The sequence below is a fragment of the Melopsittacus undulatus genome, chromosome 20, assembly GCF_012275295.1.
Source record: "Melopsittacus undulatus isolate bMelUnd1 chromosome 20, bMelUnd1.mat.Z, whole genome shotgun sequence".
Classification (NCBI taxonomy): Eukaryota; Metazoa; Chordata; class Aves; order Psittaciformes; family Psittaculidae; genus Melopsittacus; species Melopsittacus undulatus.
This window is the reverse complement of record NC_047546.1, coordinates 1,744,426-1,767,303: the sequence shown is the minus strand read 5'-3', so window position 1 is coordinate 1,767,303 and position 22,878 is coordinate 1,744,426. Positions and strand designations below refer to the sequence as shown.

Here is a 22,878-nt window from a genome sequence, read left to right as displayed (position 1 = left end):
ACCCCATTTCTACCATATTTTAAGCTCTTTTCCCCATTTCTAACAAGCTTTTGCCTGTTTCTTCCTTATTTTAACACATTTTTACCGTTTAAACCTGGTTTTGCCCATTTCAGCCCCTTTTTGCCCATTTCCACCCATTTTCACCCATTTCTGCCCATTCTTGCCATTCTTCCCCATTTTTGCCTATTTCTGCCCCATTTTTGCCATTTTCCCCCATTTCTGCACAGTTTTGCCCATTTCTCCCCCATTTCTTCCCAATTTTCCCCCATTTTTCTCTATTTTTCCCCATTTTCCCCCATTTTTGCCCATTTCTGTCCATTCTTGCTCATTTCTGCCCCATTTTTGCCATTTTCTGCCCCATTTCTGCCCCATTTCTCCCCCATTTCCCCCATTCCCCCCCCATTGTCTCACCGCCACCAGTGCCTCCCCCACACTGGTCAGCCTATGGGGCCTCAGGCTGTGGATCAGGACCTTGTGCTCAGTCAGCACAGCCACCAGCAGGACCAGAGCCGTGTCCGGCCCCACACAGCGAACCAGGCTCAGGAAGCTTGCGCCGCTGTGGGCACAGGGATGTGGGCACCAGAGCATCCCAGTCCCAGTCCCAGTCCCAGTCCTGATCCCAGTGCCAGTCCTGGTGCTGATCCCAGTGCCAAACCCAGCCCCAATCCCAGTCCCGATTCCAGTCCCAGTCCCAGTCCCAATCCCAATCCCAGTCCCCATCCCAGTGCCAATCTCAGTCCCAATTCCAGTCCCAACCCCAGTCCCAATCCCAGTGCCGATCCCTGTCCCAATTCAGGTCCCAATTCCAGTCCCAACCCCAGTCCCAACCCCAGTCCCATTCCCAGTCCCAATCCCAGTCCCATTCCCAGTCCCAATCCCAGTCCCAACCCCAGTCCCAACCCCAGTCCCATTCCCAGTCCCATTCCCAGTCCCAACCCCAGTCCCGATTCCAGTCCTGATTCCAGTCCCATTCCCAGTCCCATTCCCAGTCCCAATCCCAGTCCCAACCCCAGTCCCAACCCCAGTCCCATTCCCAGTCCCAACTCCAATCCCATTCCCAGTCCCAATCCCTGTATCCACACCTGAGCGGCAGTGGGGATGACACCGGCCGGCAGAGCAGGACACTGTCATAGGGGGACAGCTGTGGGGGGATGGGAAAGGGGGGGACATTGGGGGGTTATGGGGGGCAGGAATAAAGGGGACACAGAGATATGGGGGAAACACATCTATATGGGGGGATACAGCCCTTGGGGGGCACACACAGATATGGGGGTCACACATATGGGGATCTCACATATGGGGGTCTCACATATGGGGGGCACACACAGATATGGGGGTCACACAGGCATGGGGGGCACACATGGATATGGGGGTCACACACAGACATGGGGGTCACACATATGGGGGTCTCACATATGGGGGTCACACATATGGGGGTCACACATATGGGGGTCTCACATATGGGGGTCACACATATGGGGGTCACACAGGGGGGGGGGGTCTCACATATGGGGGTCACACATATGGGGGTCACACGGGGGGGGGGGTCTCACATATGGGGGTCACACATATGGGGGTCACACAGGGGGGGGGGGGCCTCACATATGGGGGTCACACACAGACATGGGGGTCACACATATGGGGGTCTCACATATGGGGGTCACACATATGGGGGTCTCACATATGGGGGTCACACATATGGGGGTCACACATATGGGGGTCTCACATATGGGGGTCACACACAGACATGGGGGTCACACATATGGGGGTCTCACATATGGGGGTCACACATATGGGGGGTCTCACATATGGGGGTCACACATATGGGGGTCACACATATGGGGGGTCACACATATGGGGGTCTCACATATGGGGGTCACACATATGGGGGTCACACATATGGGGGTCTCACATATGGGGGTCACACACAGACATGGGGGTCACACATATGGGGGTCTCACATATGGGGGTCACACATATGGGGGTCACACACACATATGGGGTCAGCCTCACCTGCACCAGGATGCGCGGCCGCTGCGGTGATGGGAAGGGGACGTTGTGCATGAAGTGGGAGATGTGCCTGAGGACAGCGGCAGCATCGGTGGGGGGTACCCATGGCCCCACTGCATCCCAGTGCATCCCAGTGCATCCCAGTGCATCCCAGCGCATCCCAGCGCATCCCAGTGCATCCCAGTACATCCCAGTGCATCCCATTGTATCCCACTGCATCCCAGCGCATCCCAGCGCATCCCAGCGCATCCCATTGCATCCCACTGCATCCCAGTACAACCCATTGCATCCCACTGCATCCCATTGTATCCCAGTGCATCCCATTGCATCCCATTGCATCCCCCTGCACCCCCTGCATCCCATCACATCCCCCTGCATCCCATTGCATCCACCTTCATCCCACCACATCCCCTGCATCCCCCTGCATCCCATTGACACACTGCATCCCATCCCACTACATCCCATCACATCCCCCCGCATCCCTCTGCATCCTATTGCATTCCATTGATGCATTGCATCCCCTGCATCCCATCGCATCCCCTTGCATCCCATTACATCCCATTGACACATCCAATCCCATCGCACCCCCCTGTATCCCCCCCCATCCCATCACATCCCCCTGCATCCCATTGCACCCACCTTCATCCCACCACATCCCCTGCATCCCACTGCATCCCACTGCATCCCAGTGCATCCCATTGCATCCCATTGCATCCCAGTGCATCCCATTGCATCCCAATGCATCCCAGTGCATCCCAGTGCATCCCAGCGCATCCCAGTGCGTCCCAGTACATCCCAGTGCATCCCAGTGTATTCCATTGCATCTCAGTGCATCCCACTGCATCCCAGTGCATCCCATTGCATCCCACTGCATCCCCCTGCATCCCAGTGCATCCCACTGCATCCCCCTGCATCCCATCACATCCCCCTGCATCCCATTGCATCCCACTGCATCCCACTGCATCCCCCTGCATCCCACTGCATCCCATTGACACACTGCATCCCATCCCACTACATCCCATCACATCCCCCCGCATCCCTCTGCATCCTATTGCATTCCATTGATGCATCGCATCCCCTGCATCCCATCGCATCCCCTTGCATCCCATTACATCCCATTGACACATCCAATCCCATCCCATCCCCCTGTATCCCCCCCCATCCCATCACATCCCCCTGCATCCCATTGCATCCACCTTCATCCCACCACATCCCCTGCATCCCACTGCATCCCAGTGCATCCCATTGCCCCCCAGTGCATCCCATTGCATCCCACTGCATCCCCCTGCATCCCAGTGCATCCCACTGCATCCCCCTGCATCCCAGTGCATCCCAGTACATCCCAGTGCATCCCATTGTATCCCATTGCATCCCATTGCATCCCACTGCATCCCAGTACATCCCATTGCATCCCACTGCATCCCATTGTATCCCAGTGCATCCCAGTACATCCCAGTGCATCCCACTGCATCCCATTGTATCCCAGTGCATCCCATTGTATCCCATTGCATCCCAGTGCATCCCAGCACATCCCACTGCATCCCAGTACATCCCACTGCATCCCACTGCATCCCAGTGCATCCCATTGCCTCCCAGTACATCCCATTGCATCCCACTGCATCCCATTGTATCCCATTGCATCCCAGTACATCCCACTGCATCCCATTGCATCCCAGTGCATCCCAGTACATCCCACTGCATCCCAGTACATCCCATTGCATCCCACTGCATCCCATTGTATCCCAGTGCATCCCAGTGCATCCCAGTGCATCCCACTGCATCCCATTGTATCCCAGTGCATCCCAGTGCATCCCAGTGCATCCCACTGCATCCCCCTGCATCCCATTGCATCCCACTGCATCCCAGTACATCCCAGTGCATCCCATTGTATCCCATTGCATCCCAGTGCATCCCAGTACATCCCAGTACATCCCACTGCATCCCATTGTATCCCAGTGCATCCCATTGCCTCCCACTGCATCCCATTGTATCCCAGTGCATCCCATTGCCTCCCACTGCATCCCCCTGCATCCCCCTGTATCCCCTGCATCCCATCCCATCCCCCTGCATCCCAGTACATCCCATTGACACATCCCATCCCATTGCCTCCCATTGCCCCCCCAGCTCACGCCTCGATGGGCAGCACATGTGGCCCAGAGATGGAATATCGATAGAGGAAGGTGAGGAAGGAGCGGAAGACGCGGAAGAAAGGCCAGCGGGAGAGGAGCGCGATGCTCCTGCGGCCGTGGGCTGAGCGCCCGGGAACCGGCACCCGCTCAACCAGGCTCAGCAGCCCCAGGCGCAGGAGCTGCCGCTCCGACAGCCGCTCCGGAGACACCGACTCGTGGAACTGGAGGGAGGCGCCGTAGACCTGGGGGGGGGATGGGGATGGGATGGGGATGGGGATGGGGATGGGATCGGGAATGGGAACGAGATGGGATCAGGAATGGGATTGGGAATGGGATTGGGATGGGATCGGGAATGGGATTGGGAATGGGATTGGGAATGGGATCGGGATGGGATTGGGAATGGGATCGGGAATGGGATTGGGATGGGATCAGGAATGGGATCGGGAATGGGATTGGGATGGGGTCCGGAATGGGATTGGGAATGAGAACGAGATGGGATCAGGAATGGGATTGGGAATGGGATCGGGAATGGGAATGGGATGGGATCAGGAATGGGATTGGGAATGGGATCAGGAATGGGATCGGGAATGGGATTGGGAACGGGAATGGGAACGGAATGGGATTGGGAATGGGATTGGGAATGGGATCGGGAATGGGAACAGGAATGGGATTGAGATGGGATTGGGAATGGGAACGGGATTGGATCGGGAACAGGATCAGGAATGGGATTGGGAATGGGAACGAGATGGGATCAGGATGGGATCACCCGGAGCATCCCCTCCCCCCCCCCACACCCCATAACCAGGTCCTGCCTTGTCTCCGGAGGCCCCGGTGAGCACGAAGGGGGTGAACAGAGGCAATGGGAACTGGGCCCCCGAGGGCCAACTCTCGACCGTGGCCCCCATGGGGAGGCAGAAGACGGGAACTGAGGCCGGCAGCGGAAACGAGGCCGTGTCCTCGGCGGGATAGCGGCTGAGCAGCGCTGAGGGAACAGGGATACAGGGATACAGGGATGGGCATCACCAACACACAGGGATACAGGGATATGGGGATATAGGGATGGGCATTGGGATCCAAGGTACCAACACGCACAGGGACACAGGGATGGGCATCACCAACAGACAGGGATACAGGGATATGGGGATACTGGGATACAGGGATACAGGGATATGGGGATGGGCATTGGGATCCAAGGTACCAACACACACAGGGATACAGAGATGGGCGTTGGGATGCAGGGGATCAACACACATGGACACAGGGATGGGCATCGGGATCCAGGGTACCAACACACGGATACAGGGATGGTTATCGAGATGCAGGGGATCAACACACAGGGATACAGGGATGGGTGTTGGGATCCAAGGTACCAACACACACACGGATACAGGGATGCGCATCCTGATCCAGGGCACCAACACACATGGATACAGGGATGGACATTGGGATCCCGGGCACTAACACACGGACACCGGGATGAGCTCCCTGCTCCCGTTATCCCATCCATGGATACAGGGATGGGCTCAGCTCCTACCTGCTTCATAGACCAAGGTGTTGGCGCTGGCCATGGAGAGCTTGTAGCACAGGTATAGGGCAGGGCCCCACTGCAGGGGAGAGAGATGGGGGTCACTGTGGGGCTGAGTGCTCATGGGGACCCCATAGGCACCCATGGCAGCACTATGGGCCAGATGCTGATGATGACCCCATAGGCCCCCACCCCCCTGCTATGGGGCCGGATGCTGCTGATGCCCCCACCCCGTCGCTATGGGTCCAGGTTTGGCTTCCCCCATAGCCCCCATCCCCCGCTATGGGTCTGGATGCTGATCCCCCCCCCCCACCCCACCGCTATAGGGCTGGATCCTGATGCCCCCACCCCCCCGTTATGGGTCCCGCTGTTGATGATACCCCCATAGCCCCCACCCCATTGCTATGGGTCCAGAAGCAGATGCCCCCAAAGCCCCCACCACACTGCTATGTGTCCAGATGCTGATGACACCCCTATATCCCCCACCCCATTGCTATGGGTCCGGATGCTGATACCCCCATAGCCCCCACCCCATATCTATGGGTCTGGCTGCTGATACCCCCATACCCCCCACCCCATATCTATGGGTCCCGCCCCCCCCCCACTCACGGGCCCGGCGCTGAGGCTCCGCCCCTCCCTGCAGTACGCATGGGGCGCGCTCTCGCCGCGCGCGGGCGCCACGAGGCAGAGGTCACTGACCCCGAGCAGCGCCGGCCCCGCGGGGGCGCGCGCGCGCCGGAAGCTCAGGAACGCGCGCGGGGCCCCCGCGCCCCCCCCGCGCAGCGCCGCCCCCCGGCTGTAGGGGGTGGTGCGCACGAGCACGTGACCCGCGCGCGGCTCCGCCCCCTCGTAGTGGACCCTGCGGGGGGGGAGAGGTCAGAGGTCACAGGGGGGGAGGGTATGGGGGGGGTGTGGGGGTTCTATGGGGGTCTATGGGGTTTCTATGGGGGGCTATGGGGGCTCTAAGAGGAGCTCTATAGGTACTCTATGTGGGACAGGGGATGCTCTATGGGGTCTCTATAGGTCCCTATGTGTCTCTATGGGTCCCTATGGGTCTCTATGTGTCTCTATGGTCTCTATAGGTCTCTATGGGTCTCTATGTGTCTCTATGGTCTCTATGTGTCTCTATGGTCTCTATAGGTCTCTATGGGTCTCTATGTGTCTCTATGGGTCTCTATGGGTCCCTATGGGTCTCTATGTGTCTCTATGGTCTCTATAGGTCTCTATGTGTCTCTATGTGTCTCCAGCGCCGCCCCCCGGCTGTAGGGGGTGGTGCGCACGAGCACGTGACCCGCGCGCGGCTCCGCCCCCTCGTAGTGGACCCTGCGGGGGGGGAGAGGTCAGAGGTCACAGGGGGGGAGGGTATGGGGGGGGTGTGGGGGTTCTATGGGGGTCTATGGGGTTTCTATGGGGGGCTATGGGGGCTCTAAGAGGAGCTCTATAGGTACTCTATGTGGGACAGGGGATGCTCTATGGGGTCTCTATAGGTCCCTATGTGTCTCTATGGGTCCCTATGGGTCTCTATGTGTCTCTATGGTCTCTATAGGTCTCTATGGGTCTCTATGTGTCTCTATGGTCTCTATGTGTCTCTATGGTCTCTATAGGTCTCTATGGGTCTCTATGTGTCTCTATGGGTCTCTATGGGTCCCTATGGGTCTCTATGTGTCTCTATGGTCTCTATAGGTCTCTATGTGTCTCTATGTGTCTCCAGCGCCGCCCCCCGGCTGTAGGGGGTGGTGCGCACGAGCACGTGACCCGCGCGCGGCTCCGCGCCCTCGTAGTGGACCCTGCGGGGGGGGGGGGGGGGGAGAGGTCAGAGGTCACAGGGGGGGAGGGTATGGGGGGGGGTGTGGGGGTTCTATGGGGGCTCTATGGGGGGTTTATTGGGTCTCTATGGGTGTTCTATGGGGGGTCTATGGGGGGCTATGGGGGTCTAAGGGGGTTGTATGGGGGTTCTATGGGGTTTCTATGGGGGGCTATGGGGGCTCTAAGAGGAGCTCTATAGGTACTCTATGTGGGACGGGATGCTCTATGGGGTCTCTATAGGTCCCTATGTGTCCCTATAGGTCTCTATGTGTCCCTATAGGTCTCTATGTGTCCCTACGGGTCCCTATGTGTCTCTATAGGTCCCTATGTGTCCCTATGTCTCTCTATGTGTCCCTATGTGTCTCTATGTGTCTCTATGTGTCTCTATAGGGTCCCTATAGGTCTCACTGGGGTCTCACCCCAGCTCCACGAGCGGCGCTCGGTCCCTCCCCCTCCGGTAGCAGAGGCAGAGCCGCTCGCGCAGTCCCGCGCTCAGCTCCGCGGGAGTCCCGGTGGGCGTGGCCTCGATGCACGTGTACCCGAGCGGCGCCTCCTCCCCCTGCGCACGCGCGATCAGCGCCACGTCCGTGATTGGCTCCTTGGGCCGAGGCTCCTCCTCCGGCCCCGCCCCCGACGGCGGCAGCCCCGCGACAACGAAGTACTCGACCAGGGCGGGTTCGGCGCACATGGTACCGGCTGCACCGGGATAACAGTGGGATAACAGTGGGAATACATAGGGATAACGTTGGGATAACATAGGGATAACAGTGGGAATACATAGGGATAACATAGGGATAACATTGGGATAACATAGGGAATACATAGGGATAACATTGGGAATACATAGGGATAACAGCGGGATAACATTGGGATAACAGCGGGATAACATTGGGATAACATAGGGAATACATAGGGAATACATAGGGATAACATAGGGATAACATAGGGATAACAGCGGGAATATACCGGGATAACATAGGGATAACACAGGGATAACATAGGGATAACGTTGGGAATACATAGGGATAACACAGGGATAACATAGGGATAACAGCGGGATAACATAGGGAATACATAGGGATAACGTAGGGAATACATAGGGATAACAGCGGGATAACATAGGGAATACATAGGGATAACGTAGGGAATACATAGGGATAACAGCGGGATAACATAGGGATAACATTGGGAATACATAGGGATAACATTGGGATAACATAGGGAATACATAGGGATAACATAGGGATAACACCAGGAATACAGCGGGAATATACCGGGATAACATAGGATAACACAGGGATAACATAGGGAATACACCGGGAATATACCAGGATAACATAGGGAATACGTAGGGATAACAGTGGGATAACACCGGGAATACAGCGGGATAACATTGGGAATATACCGGGATAACGGGGGGATAACACCGGGAATACAGCAGGATAACGGTGGGATAGCACCGGGATAACAGCGGGATAACATAGGGAATACACCGGGAATATACCGGGATAACATAGGGAATACATAGGGATAACAGCGGGATAACGGGGGGATAACACCGGGAATACACCGGGAATACAGCCGAGTGACACCAACGGGATACAGCGGGAATACAGCGGGATAACATAGGGATAACAGCGGGAATAACACCGGGAATACAGCGGAGATGGCACCGGGATCATACCGGGATAACACCGGGATACAGCGGAGAGACAACAACGGGATACAGCGGGATAACGGGGGGATAACACCGGGAATAACACAGGGAATACACCGGGAATACACCGGGAATAACGGGGGGATAACACCGGGATAACACAGGGATAGCGGTGGGAATAACACCGGGATAACAGCAGGATAACGGGGGGTTAACACCGGGAATCGCATTGGGAATACAACAGGATAACGGGTGGATAGCACCGGGATAACACCGGGAATAGTACCGGGAATAACATTGGGATAACGATGGATAACGGAGAGAATAATGATTATAATGGGGAATATCAGTGAGCAGAACACAGGGAATAACGGGGGAAAACAGGGATAACAGCATCAGGATAATGGAGGGAATACCGGGAATAATGGTGGGGATAATGAATGGGATAACAGGAGTAACAGCAGGAATAATGGGAATAACATCGGGAATGGGGACAACGGTGGGAATAACGGTGGGAATACAATGGGAATGGGAATAATGGGGATAACAACAGGAATACAAGTGGTAACAGTGGGAATGGGAATAACAGGAACACCAATGGGAATACCGGGAATCAGGACACTGGGAACACTGGGAATGGGATAAGGGAACGGGAACGGCTCCAGGACCCACCCCCCCCCCGGGCCCAGCGCTGCCCCTCCCCCCCCGGGGCTGGAAAGGGGAAGGAAGCAGCAGGGCCCCCCCCGCTATGGGGCAGCCACGGGGGGGGGGGGAAGAGGAACGGGCCCCGCCCCCCAACCCCTGCACCCCCCAACCCCACATCCCCCCCACGGCACGACCCTGCCCCACACCCGCTATGGAGCAGCCCCAGCCCCAGCCCCACACCCGCTATGGGGCAGCCCCAGCCCCACACCCGCTATGGGGCAGCCTCAGCCCCACCCCCGCTATGGGGCAGCTCCAACCCCACACACTATGGGGCAGCCCCAACCCCACACCCGCTATGGGGCAGCCCCAGCCCCACACCCGCTATGGGGCAGCTCCAACCCCACACCCGCTATGGGGCAGCCTCAGCCCCACACCCGCTATGAGGCAGCCCCAGCCCCACACCCGCTATGGGGCAGCCCCAGCCCCACACCCTCTATGGGGCAGCCCCAGCCCCACACCCGCTATGGGGCAGCCCCAGCCCCACACCCTCTATGGGGCAGCCCCAGTCCCACACCCTCTATGGGGCAGCCCCAGCCCCACCCCCGCTATGGGGCAGCCCCAGTCCCACACCCGCTATGGGGCAGCCCCAGTCCCACCCCCGCTATGGGGCAGCCCCACAGCCGCAGCCGGTACCTGCGGGCCGGGCCGCGCCGCCGGCTCCACCAGGGCCGCTTCCTTGCGCCCGCCCCTCCCCCAGCGCCCCCTGGCGGACGGGAGGACGCTCAGCACCCCCCATGGCCCCGCCCCCTGAGGAACGAACCAATCAGAGCGCGGGGGGGGGAGGGGCTCATTAACATAGAATATATTTAAAAAATAATAATAATAATAAATCACTCTGATGGGGGAGGGGCAGCCCCGACCCCTCCCCCCCCCCGGGACCCCTCCCCCCCCCCTTGGGACCCCCCCACCCCATGGGACCCCCAATGATGGGCAGGGGGGAGGCACCTACCCCATAACCCCCCCAACCCCACAATGGGACCTTCCAATACTGATGGGGGGGGGGGCAAAGTTCCAAGTGCTTTCTATGCATCCCTATGGGGCTGGGGGGTCCCTATGGGGCTGGAGGGTCCCTATGGGGCTGGGGGGGTCCCTATGGGGCTGGGGGGGTCCCTATGGGGCTGGGGGGGGGATTTCGCCTTAAACATGAGGATCTGGCATTAAAGGAGTACAAAGAGAAGCTGCCCCCCCCCCGTCTATGGGGCTATGTACAGGGAGACCCCACTGGGGGGCGCTGTGGGGCTGGGGAGCGCCGGGCCCCCCCCCCCCATTTACAATGGGGCGCCCCATTGTGGTCTGTGGGGGGGACAGTGCCAATGGGGCGCCCCCATTGGGGGCTATGGGGAGGAGAGTGCCAATGGGGCGCCCCATTGCGTTCTATTGGGGGGATAATGGCAATGGGGCACCCCACATCCCCATTGGGGTCTATGGGAGGGACAATGACAATGGGGCCCCCCCATTCCCATTGGGTTCTATGGGGGGGCAGTGCCAATAGGACACCCCATTGGGGCCTATGGGGGGATAATGACAATAGGGCCCCCTCTATCCCCACTGGGGTCTATGGGGGGGACGGTGCCAATGGGGTACCCCACACCCCTATAGTGACAATGGGGCCCCCACATCCCCATTGGGGTCTCTGGAGGGGGACAATGACAATGGGACACCCCACATCCCCATAGTGCCAATGGTGCAACCCACGTCCCCATTGGGGTCTATGGGGTCCACAGAGCCACTGGGCCACCCCATTGGGGTCTATGGGGCGGGACATTGACAATGGGGCCCCCCACACGCCCATAGTGCCAACGATGCAACCCACGTCCCCATTGGGGTCTATGGGGTCCACAGTGCCACTGGGCCACCCCATTGGGGTCTATGGGGCGGGACATTGACAATGGGGCCCCCCACATCCTCATAGTGCCAATGGCACACCCCACATCCCCATTGGGGTCTATGGGGCGTGCAGTGCCCCTGGGCCGCCCGATGGATTCTATGGGGTGCACAGTGCCCCTGGGCTGCCCCATAGGCTCTATGGGGTGCAGTGCCCCTAGGACACCCCATAGGCTCTATGGGGTGCAGTGCCCCTAGGACACCCCATAGGCTCTATGGGGCGCACAGTGCCCCATGGCCACCCCATTGAGCTCTATGGGATGCACAGTGCCCCGTGGCCGCCCCATAGGCTCTATGGGGTGCAGTGCCCCTAGAACACCGCATGGGGTCTATGAGGTTTGGTGCCTCATGGCCACCCCATAGGCTCTATGGGGTTTGGTGCCCCATGGCCGCCCCATAGGCTCTATGGGGTTTGGTGCCCCATGGCCGCCCCATAGGCTCTATGGGGTTTGGTGCCCCACGGCCGCCCCATAGGCTCTATGGGGTTTGGTGCCCCATGGCTGCCCCATAGGCTCTATGGGGCTCACTGCAGGCGGTCGGTGCGGAAGGCCTCCTCGACGGCGGGGTCAGGCAGCAGGGAGCCGGGGTCACTGAGCATGCTCAGTCCCTCCAGCCCCAGGGGCTCGATCCTCAGCTCCTCCTCCAATCCCAATCCCGATGGATCCACCTCGAATCCGGGAACAGCAGCCAAGGCCGAGGCCACTTCCTTGGAGATCCCGGAATCCCCTATGGATACAGTGGGAAAGGGGTCAGGGTCCCATTATCCCATTGGGAATGGTGCTCGGGGGGGTCAGGATCCTGTTATCCCATTGGGAATGGTGCTCAGGGGGGTCAGGATCCCGTTATCCCACTGGGAATGGGGTCAATGGGGGTCAATGGGGGTCATGATCCCGTTATCCCACTGGGAATGGGGTCAATGGGGGTTAATGGGGGTCATGATCCTGTTATCCCACTGGGAATGGGGTCAATGGGGGTCAATGGGTGTCAGGATCCCGTTATCCCATCGGGAATGGGGTCAATGGGGGTCAGTGGGGGTCAGGATCCCATTATCCCATAGGGAATGGGGTCAATGGGGGTCAATGGGTGTCAGGATGCCTTTATCCCGTCGGGAATGGGGTCAATGGGGGTCAATGGGTGTCAGGATGCCTTTATCCCGTCGGGAATGGGGTCAATGGGGGTCAGTGGGGGTCAGGATCCCATTATCCCATAGGGAATGCCGCCGGATGCACCCACCTGGCAGCAGGATGCTGGGCACGGCCCCCCCGTGCCGGCTGCAGTTGCTATGGGGGGGGGCTCGGCTCAGGAGGGGGGGGGGCTCGTAGCCCAATTCACTCTCCTGGTAGCCCAAATCCTCTGGGAATGCAGCAGTTCCAGAGCCTTCCCCCATCCCAAACTGGTCAAACTGGGAAGGAAAAGTGGGATCATTGGGATACAAAGTGGGGGGTGGGGGGTTGGGTCCATCCATCCCATCCCCCCCCCCCCCGGCCCCATAGACTCACAGAGCTCAAGGCGAAGTCCCCCATGGGCTGGTAGTGGGGGGGCAGCTGTGGGGCTGAGCTGGGCAGCACTTGTGGGGCAGGGGGGGCTCTGTGGGGCAGGAGGAGGCCGGGCTGGGGGTAGGGGTAAGGGGGCAGGCGCTGCTCGGTGCCGTCCAATGGGACCCCCTAGGAGAGAGTGAGACATGGGGGTCAGGGGAGACCCCCCCACATTGCCCCATAGAGGGGGGGGCAATGGGGAGAGCACCACCCCCCTGCTCCCCATTGGGAGGCATAGGGAGGGATTCCCATAGGGAATCATGGGGGGGGCATCCCAAGAAGGATGTGGGTCCTTGATCATCATTGACCCATGGAGGGAGGTCCATAGGGATAGAGGAAGGCTCCATAGGGATAAAGGAAGGCTCCATAGGGATAGAGGAAGGCTCCATAGGGATAGAGGAAGGCTCCATAGGGATGGAGGAAGGCTCCATAGGGATAGAGGAAGACTCCATAGGGATAAAGGAAGGCTCCATAGGGATAAAGGAAAGCTCCATAGGGATAGAGGAAGACTCCATAGGGATAAAGGAGGCTCCATAGGGATAAAGGAAGGCTCCATAGGGATAAAGGAAGGCTCCATAGGGATGGAGGAAGGCTCCATAGGGTAAAGGAGGCTCCATAGGGGTAAAAGAAGGCTCCATAGGGATAAAGGAAGGCTCCATAGGGATAGAGGAAGGCTCCATAGGGATAAAGGAGGCTCCATAGGGATAGAGGAAGGCTCCATAGAGATGGAGGAAAGCTCCATAGGGATACAAGAAGGCTCCATAGGGATAAAGGAAGGCTCCATAGGGATGGAGGAAGGCTCCATAGGGATAAAGGAGGCTCCATAGGGATAAAGGAGGCTCCATAGGGATGGAGGAAGGCTCCACAGGGATGGAGGAAGGCTTCATAGGGATAGAGGAAGGCTCCATAGGGATAAAGGAAAGCTCCATAGGGATAGAGGAAGACTCCATAGGGATAAAGGAGGCTCCATAGGGATAAAGGAAGGCTCCATAAGGATAGAGGAAGGCTCCACAGGGATGGAGGAAGACTCCATAGGGATGGAGGAAGGCTCCATAGGGATGGAGGAAGACTCCATAGGGATAAAGGAGGCTCCATAGGGATGGAGGAAGGCTCCATAGGGATAAAGGAAGGCTCCATAGGGATAGAGGAAGGCTCCATAGGGATAAAGGAAAGCTCCATAGGGATAGAGGAAGACTCCATAGGGATAAAGGAGGCTCCATAGGGATAAAGGAAGGCTCCATAGGGATGGAGGAAGGCTCCACAGGGATGGAGGAAGGTTTCATAGGGATAGAGGAAGGCTCCATAGGGATAAAGGAAAGCTCCATAGGGATAGAGGAAGACTCCATAGGGATAAAGGAGGCTCCATAGGGATAAAGGAAGGCTCCATAAGGATAGAGGAAGGCTCCACAGGGATGGAGGAAGACTCCATAGGGATGGAGGAAGGCTCCATAGGGATGGAGGAAGACTCCATAGGGATAAAGGAGGCTCCATAGGGATGGAGGAAGGCTCCATAGGGATAAAGGAAGGCTCCATAGGGATGGAGGAGGATCCATAGGGATGGAGGAAGACTCCATAGGGATGGAGGAAGGCTCCATAGGGATGGAGGAAGACTCCATAGGGATAAAGGAGGCTCCACAGGGATAGAGGAAGGCTCCATAGGGATAGAGGAAGGCTCCATAGGGATGCAGAAGTTGTGATTGAGATGAGGATGGAGACAAAGACACAGAGGAGGAGGAAGAGGAGAAAGGGGCTGGGGGGGGCAGGAGGGTTTGGGGGGGGAGGGGGTGCAGGGGGGTCTGGGGGGGTCAAGAGGGGTCAGGAGGGGTCGGGGGGGTGTAGGGTGGTGCTGGAGGGGTTGGGGGGGCAGAGGGGGTGCAGGGGGGTCTGGGGGGGTCAGGAGGGGTCAGGGGTTTCGGGGGTGTGCATGGGGGGTACAGGGGGGGGTCAGGAGGGGTCGGGGGGGGCAGGAGGGAATGGGGGGGGAGGGGGGTACAGGGGGGTCAGGGGAGCCTGGGGGGGCAGGGGGGGGGGCGGGGGGGGGTCAGGGGGGGTCAGGAGGGGTTGGGGGGTGCAGGGGGGTCAGGGGTCAGGGGTCGGTACCTGTCCGGTCGGTGCCTGGCGCTGCCGCGGGATCTGGTGTCGGCTCTCGGGGGTCAGCCCCAGGGTGGGGGGGGGGGCCTCGGCGCCGGGGGGAGGAGCCGGGGGGGGGGGCGGGGCTGGGCAGGGCCGGGGGGGTCAAGGGGGGGGGCAGGGCTGGGGTCAGGCCTGGGGGAGAGAGAGCAAAGGTTATCCCGAGGGAGGGGGGGGTGGGGGGGATACGATGGAGACATGGAGGGATACAGACATCCTATGGGATGAGTGATGGGATACATGGACATCCTATGGCATTAGTGATAGGATACATGGATATCCTATGGGATTAGTGCTGGGATACACAGACATCCTGTGAGATGAGGGCTGGGATACATGGATATCCTTTGGGATTAGTGCTGGGATACACGGGCATCCTGTGGGATTAGTGATGGGATACATGGATATCCCTTAGGATTAGTGCTGGGATACATGGACATCCTGCGGGATTAGTGTTGGGATACACAGATATCCAGTGTGACCAGCACTGGGATCCTTGCACATCCCTCAGGATTAGCACTGGGATACTTGCACACACCCCTTGGGATCCACACTCCCATCCCTTGGGATGCTCCAGCTTGGCAAAGCAGCAGCATTCCCAAGCTGGGATCACCAGGATACCTCCAACCCCTTGTGCCCTAACCCTAACCCAGCGCATCCCATTGCATCCCATTGCATCCCATTACCATACCTTGGGAGTCGTATGCGGGCGGCAGCCCCATGGAGCTGCTGATGCCCAAGTGGGTCATGGTGGTGGCGAGATTCCCGGTGCTGCCGCCGCCGCTCGGGAATGGGATCTCCTCGGGATCCAGGGGGGTGGGCAGCGGAGATGGGAAGTGCAGGCTGCTGAGGTCGGGAAGTGACCCCCCCGTGCCGAGGGGGGGCGGGATGAGGGGCAGGGATGCGGCCGGATCCGGTGATGGGAAGACGCTGGTGAGGGAGAGGTGGTGGGAATGGGATCCCGGAGCTCCCGATCCCACATCATTCCCAAAGCACTCACTGGATGCCGGGAACCTCACAGGAGCGCGGCCGGGCCGAGGAGGAGGAGAGCTGGGATGAGAGGAGGAAGGTGAGGGCAGGATGGGGGCTGAGCACCCCACATCCCCCCCCTGGTCTTCACCCACCTTCCGGGTATCCCAGGGCTTCAATGGAGGTTTGGGATCATCGAAGGTCTCTTCGATGGGAGGCACTTGGAAAAGGAACACTGGGAAGAGGCATCGGGAATGGGGTGGGATGGAGGCAGGGATACAGGGAACACCCCCCCCACCCCAATGGCATCCAATGCATGGGGGGGATCCAGACTTTGGGATCAGGGATGTGGGGCTCACCTTTGCTGTCTGCATCCCCATCCAGGAAACCTGCAAGAGAGGAGGGAATGGTGATGGATGCAAGGGGATGGGCACAACGGGATGGGGATGGACACAGGGTGAGGGACACAATGGGGTGGATGCAGTGGGATGGATACAATGGGATGGACACAGTGGGATGGACACAGTGGGATGGATACAACGGGAATGGGTACAAGGAGATGGACACAATGCCATGAACACAGTGGGATGGATACAATGGGATGGATACAACTGGAATGGGTACAAGGAAATGGATACAATGAGATGGATACAATGGGATGGACACAATGGGATGGATACAATGGGATGGATACAAAGGGATGGATACAATAGGATGCACAGGATGGGATGGACACCATGGGATGGACACAACGCGATGGACACAACAGGACGGATGTGATAGGACATATACGATGGGATGAACACCATAGGATGGATACAATGGGATGGATACAATGGGATGGCACCATGGGATGGATACAATGGGATGGATACAATGGGATGGCACCATGGGATGGACACAATGGGATGGACACAATGGAATGGGTACAAGGAGATGGATACAATAAGATGGATACAATAGCATGGACACGATGGGATGGACACTATGGGATAGATACAATAGGATGGACATGATCGGATGGACACCATGGGATGGACACGATGGGATGGACACGATGGGATGGACACGATGGGATGGACACGATGGGATGGACACCATGGGATGGACACGATGGGATGGGTACAATGGGATGGATACAATGGGATGCACAAAATGGGATGCACACAATGGGATGCACACGATGGGATGGACACGATGGGATGCACACGATGGGATGCACACAATGGGATGCACACAATGGGATGCACACAATGGGATGGATACAGGGTACAGGACAGGAGGTGTGGACAGCAGGTGTGTGTCAGGGTGCGTGCCCTGCCCTGGGGCTCTCACCGCGGCGTCCGGGCGCGGGGGGGCCCTGGCTGGGGCCCAGGAAGGGCTCCTGGGGTCCTGGGTTCAGGGCACTCGTGTGCAGAGCAGAGTCCGAGTTCGTCCTGCAGGAAACAGCAGAGCCGGGCAGGGAATTCCCATCGGGAATGGGGGGGGGAGGGGCATTGATCCTTCAGGGCATGGATAGGAGAGAGGAAACTGCCCCCCCCCCATCCCCATCCCATGGGAGCGATGGAGCCGTGAGCCCCTCAATGGGGATCCCAAAGGGATGCGCTGGCTCCTGCATCCCAAAGGGATCCCCATGGAACTCAGGACCCTTTTCCTCCCCCAGCCCCCAGCAATCCCTATGGAAGGAAGGAAGGAAAACCAGGATCAAGGCAAGCACCGACCTGTTGAGAGCCGAGGGCAGGCGGAACAAATGGCCCTTTTCCATTGGGAAGTTCGCCCAGGGCATGGTCCTTAGGGAAAGAGCTGCGTTACTTGGGAATGGGGGGAATGATCCATGACATCCTCACCCCATTCCCACACAGCCCAATGGGGATCCCCCCTCCCGCAGCTCCATGGAGCAGGAGCCAAGCCATGGATTGGGAAAGGAGCCCCGGATCCCATAGGATCAATGGGTGCTGTGCACCAGGATAAGCAGGATTTGAGCTCTTTGAATAGGAGGAAGGCAACGGGATGAGATGGGATCAATCCCAACGCTCCAGAGCTGACATTCCCAAGAGCAGGATCCAAGGCAAAGTGGGACTTTACCTCCTCCAGGCAGGCTCGGGGGGGGGCGAGAGGTACGTGGGTCCATAGGGAGAGCTGTCAATGTGCGAGCGCGTTAAGGGATAACAGTTGGGAGGTGCTGATCCCATGGGAATGGGGCCCGGGATAAAGGAGGTGCTGATCCCATGGGAATGGGGCCCGGGTTAAAGGAGGTGCTGATCCCATGGGAATGGGGCCCGGGATAAAGGAAGTGCTGATCCCATGGGAATGGGGCCTGGGATAAAGGAGGTGCTGATCCCATGGGAATGGGGCCCGGGATAAAGGAGGTGCTGATCCCATGGGAATGGGGCCTGGGATAAAGGAGGTGCTGATCCCATGGGAATGCTGCCGGGATAAAGGAGGTGCTGATCCCATGGGAATGCTGCCGGGATAAAGGATATCTGCCTCACGTAGCGGCGCAGGGGGGATCCCATCCGGCGCGGATCCCGCTGCACCCGCTCCACCAGCCCATGGTGCCGAGTGCTCCGGCTGCAGTCCAGGGGGGAATGCAGGGGACCCTGTGGGGTGAGGTGGGATGAGAACGGGATGGGATGGGGATGGGGGTGGGATGGGGATGGGATGGGGGTGGGATGGGGATGGGATGGGGGTGGGATGGGGATGGGATGGGGTTGGGATGGGATGGGGATGGGATGGGGATGGGATGGGGATGGGATGGGGATGGGATGGGATGGGGATGGGATGGGATGGGGATGGGATGGGGTTGGGATGGGGATGGGATGGGGATGGGATGGGATGGGGATGGGATGGGATGGGGATGGGATGGGGATGGGATGGGAATGGGATGGGAATGGGGATGGGATGGGGATGGGATGGGGATGGGATGGGGATGGGATGGGGATGGGATGGGATGAGGCCGGGATTGCCCCTTCCACCGCCAAAGGGATGATGGAATCCCAGAATGAACCAGCTCAAGCCCAACCATCCCCAGCATGGGCTGGGAATGCTGCCATGGATGGAGGCTCCACCATTCCCTGTGGCCCTGATCCCGACCCCTCTTTAGTGGATGAACTTCCCAATAAACCTCCCTTGGAGCAGCTTGAGGCCAATTCCTCTGATCCCATCCCTTCCATCCCATCCCTTTCCTCTTATCCCATCCCTTCCCTTGCATCCCATCCCTTCCCTTGCATCCCATCCCTTCCCTTCCATCCCATCCCTTCCCTTCCATCCCATCCCTTCCCTTGCATCCCATCCCTTCCCTTCCATCCCATCCGTTCCCTTTCATCCCATCCCTTTCCTCTTATCCCATCCCTCCCATCCCCTCCCTCCCCTCCCCCCCCCCCTCACCTGGAAGTCGGGAATGCCGCTTCCCAGCTGGTTGACGTTGGGAAGGGAGCCGCTGTAATAGGGCCCCCGACCATGAGCCAGGCGCAGCTTCTGGGCCTGCAACTGGGAGCAGGGAACTGGGATGCTGGGATGCTCCAGCGGCTCCAGTGCTGGGAATGGGGTGGGAATGGGGGAATAACAGGGCAGGAATAGGGTGGGAATAGGGCAGGAATGGGGGAAGGAATAGGGCAGGAATAGGGGAATAAGAGAGCAGGAATGGGGTGGGAATAAGGCAGGAATGGGGGAAGGAATAGGGCAGGAATAGGGGAATAACAGGGCAGGAATAGGGTGGGAATAGGGCAGGAATGGGGTGGGAATACGGCAGGAATGGGGTGGGAATACGGCAGGAATAGGGGAAGGAATAGGGCAGGAATAGGGGAATAACAGGGCAGGAATAGGGTGGGAATAGGGCAGGAATGGGGTGGGAATACGGCAGGAATAGGGGAAGGAATAGGGCAGGAATAGGGGCATAATACAGCAGGAATGGGGTAAGAATAGGGCAGGAACAGAGGAGAAATAGAGGAGCAATAGGACAGGAATGGGGCAGGAATGGGGTGGGACTGCAGTGGGAATGGGGCTGGAAGTGCTCAGCACCTGCCCACACTGAAGCCATGAATCCATAGGGATTTTCCCCCCTCCAGGACTCCCCAGCTCTGCCCACAATTCCCTGCATCCGGGAGCCCCATCCCTGCATCCCCTCCCCCCCCAGGAGCTGATCCCGGCTCAAGGCTGTGGGATGGGGCAGGAAAACCCCATGGAAAACCGGGAGCATGGAGCCGGATCCCAAAGGATCCATGAGCATCCCCAAGGGAATGTGCCATTGGGATGGAGGGATTCCCGAATCCGGGAGCAGCACATTCCCAAGCGCAATCCCAAGGAAAAGCAGGCTCAGGATATCCCGAATCCCTCCGGGAATCCCAAAGGACCACACGGATGGAGCTGCCCCATCCCTAAGGATGGGGAATGGGATCCCAAGGGAATGGGGCCGGGAGGGAGCTGGGATCCCGGGAATGTGGCTCTGCTGCACATTAACCAGCTGTTTGCTGTGCAAACACAGCAGCACTTCCCATTGGGATCAATGGGAATCCTGCCAGGAGGATCCCATGGGATCGCTGCCTTCCCGACGGGAATTCCCGACTCAAATACCCCCCCCCCCCCCATTCCCACTGATCCCAAGTGTCCATGTTGCCACTTCCGGCACTGATCCATCCCATTGCTCCAATGGGAATGACTGGGAATCCCATCACCTGGCTTGGCACAGACTCACTCCATATCCCAAACCTCGGCATTCCCAGCCGTCCCTATGGCATTCCCAGCCGTTCCTATGGCATTCCCAGCCATCCCTATGGCATTCCCAGCCTCCCTATGGCATTCCCAGACATCTCTATGGCATTCCCAGCCTCCCTATGGCATTCCCAGCCATCCCTATGGCATTCCCAGACATCTCTATGGCATTCCCAGCCTCCCTATGGCATTCCCAGCCGTCCCTATGGCATTCCCAGACTCCCTATGGCATTCCCAGACATCCCTATGGCATTCCCAGACATCCCAATGGCATTCCCAGCCATGCCTATGGCATTCCCAGCCATGCCTATGGCATTCCCAGCACATCCCCTTCCGCAGCCAATGGGATGGGACAGCTCCATCCCAGCACACGTTAAGCAGGAGATGGAGCACCCAATGCTTCCCATGGGAATACTGAGGCCTCTGCAGCCCAGAGGGGGGGACCCCCATAGACACCACATGGGGGGGACCCCTATAGATGCCCCATAGCAGGGTACCCCCATAGACACCCTATAGGGGGGTACCCCCATACACAGCCCATAGGGGATACCCCCTATAGACACCCCATGGGGGGTACCCCATAGACATCCAATGGGGAGGGTAACCCCTATAGGCACCCATACATACCCCATATGGGGTAACGTTATAGACACCCCATAGACGAGTGCCCCCCATAGACATCCAATGGGGGGTACCCCCACAGCCACCCCCCACAGACACCCTACAGGGGGTACCCCCACAGACACCCCCCATAGACACCCTATAAGAGTTACCCCCCCAGACACCCTATAGGTGTTACCCCATAGACACCCTATAGGAATTACCCCCAAAGAAACCCTATAGACGTTACCCCCACAGAAACTCTATAGGTATTACCCCACAAACCCCCTATAGATGTTACCCCCATAGACACCCTATAGGAATTATCCCCATAGACACCCCCACAGACACCCTACAGGGGTTACCCCACAGACACCCTATAGGAATTACCCCATAGACACCCTATAGGTGTTACCCCCCCCAGACACCCTATAGGGGTTACCCCCATAGACACCCTATAGGTGTTACCTCACACACGCCCTATAGGGGTTACCCCATAGACCCCCTATAGATGTTACCCCATAGACCCCCCATAGGAGTTACCCCCATAGACACCCTATAGGAGTTACCCCACAGACCCTATAGGAGTTACCCCACACACACCCCATAGGCGTTACCCCATAGACCCCCCATAGCTGTTACCCCCCCCCCCCGTCCGCCGTGCGCATGCGCCGCTCACCCGCGTGGACCCGAGCTCCATCATCACCTCCTCGAAGGCCGCGGTCTCCTCCGCCTGCCGCTGCTTCTGCAGCGCGATCTTCTCGCTGAACTTACGGGGGTTGGAGCCGCTTCCGCTTCCGGGGCCGCTTCCGGCGCCGGTGCCGGTACCGGTTCCGGTACCGGAGCCTCCCATAGGCCCCGCACCGGGACCGGGACCAGGCCCCGCTCCTGCCGCCGCCGCCATCTTGGCCCCCCCCTCCTCCTCCTCCTCCCCTCAGCCCCGCCCGCGCGCGGGGGATGATGGGAAATGGAGTCCGCCCGGTGGGAGGGCCCCGATGGGAGGGGGGAGGGAGGACTACAAGTCCCGGCATGCACCGCGGCGGCGGCGGCGCAAGGGGTGATGGGAGGAGGCGCAAGGGAAGGGAGGGGGGAGCGGACTACGAGTCCCAGCGTGCACTGCGGCGGCGGAAGGGAGGGGCGAGGGGGGCTCGGTCCCTATATGGCCCTATGGGGGGTATCATGTGACCCCCCCCAGCCCATATACCCCTATAGGGGGTA

General features: G+C 58.9%; 2 protein-coding genes across 2 annotated transcripts in view; both read right to left on the bottom strand.

Annotated features, from left to right (window-relative positions):
• DENND4B (DENN domain containing 4B) overlaps positions 1-10,513 on the bottom strand; it is a 28,544-nt gene extending 18,031 nt beyond the window's left edge. Inside the window, exons 1-9 of the mRNA XM_034071333.1 lie at positions 10,466-10,513; positions 7,890-8,166; positions 6,274-6,523; positions 5,674-5,743; positions 4,952-5,121; positions 4,140-4,381; positions 2,014-2,080; positions 1,083-1,141; positions 412-556 (exon numbers count right to left, since the gene is read on the bottom strand). Coding sequence (XP_033927224.1) covers positions 412-556; positions 1,083-1,141; positions 2,014-2,080; positions 4,140-4,381; positions 4,952-5,121; positions 5,674-5,743; positions 6,274-6,523; positions 7,890-8,158 — 1,272 coding nt within the window. The 5' untranslated portion in view covers positions 8,159-8,166; positions 10,466-10,513. The remainder of the gene's footprint in view (positions 1-411; positions 557-1,082; positions 1,142-2,013; positions 2,081-4,139; positions 4,382-4,951; positions 5,122-5,673; positions 5,744-6,273; positions 6,524-7,889; positions 8,167-10,465) is intronic.
• Positions 10,514-11,667: 1,154 nt separating this feature from the next.
• Positions 11,668-22,570, bottom strand: CRTC2 (CREB regulated transcription coactivator 2). The gene is made up of 15 exons (XM_034071332.1): positions 22,340-22,570; positions 19,738-19,839; positions 18,834-18,950; positions 18,436-18,497; positions 18,072-18,140; positions 17,686-17,786; positions 16,710-16,739; positions 16,506-16,585; positions 16,382-16,431; positions 16,073-16,311; positions 15,479-15,516; positions 15,352-15,429; positions 13,216-13,380; positions 12,950-13,118; positions 11,668-12,442 (listed from the first exon to the last, which is right to left on the bottom strand). Exons 1-15 carry the CDS (start codon positions 22,562-22,564, stop codon positions 12,240-12,242), a joined length of 1,728 nt encoding a protein of 575 aa, XP_033927223.1. The 5' UTR covers positions 22,565-22,570; the 3' UTR covers positions 11,668-12,239.
• Between the last annotated feature and the right edge of the window lie 308 nt (positions 22,571-22,878).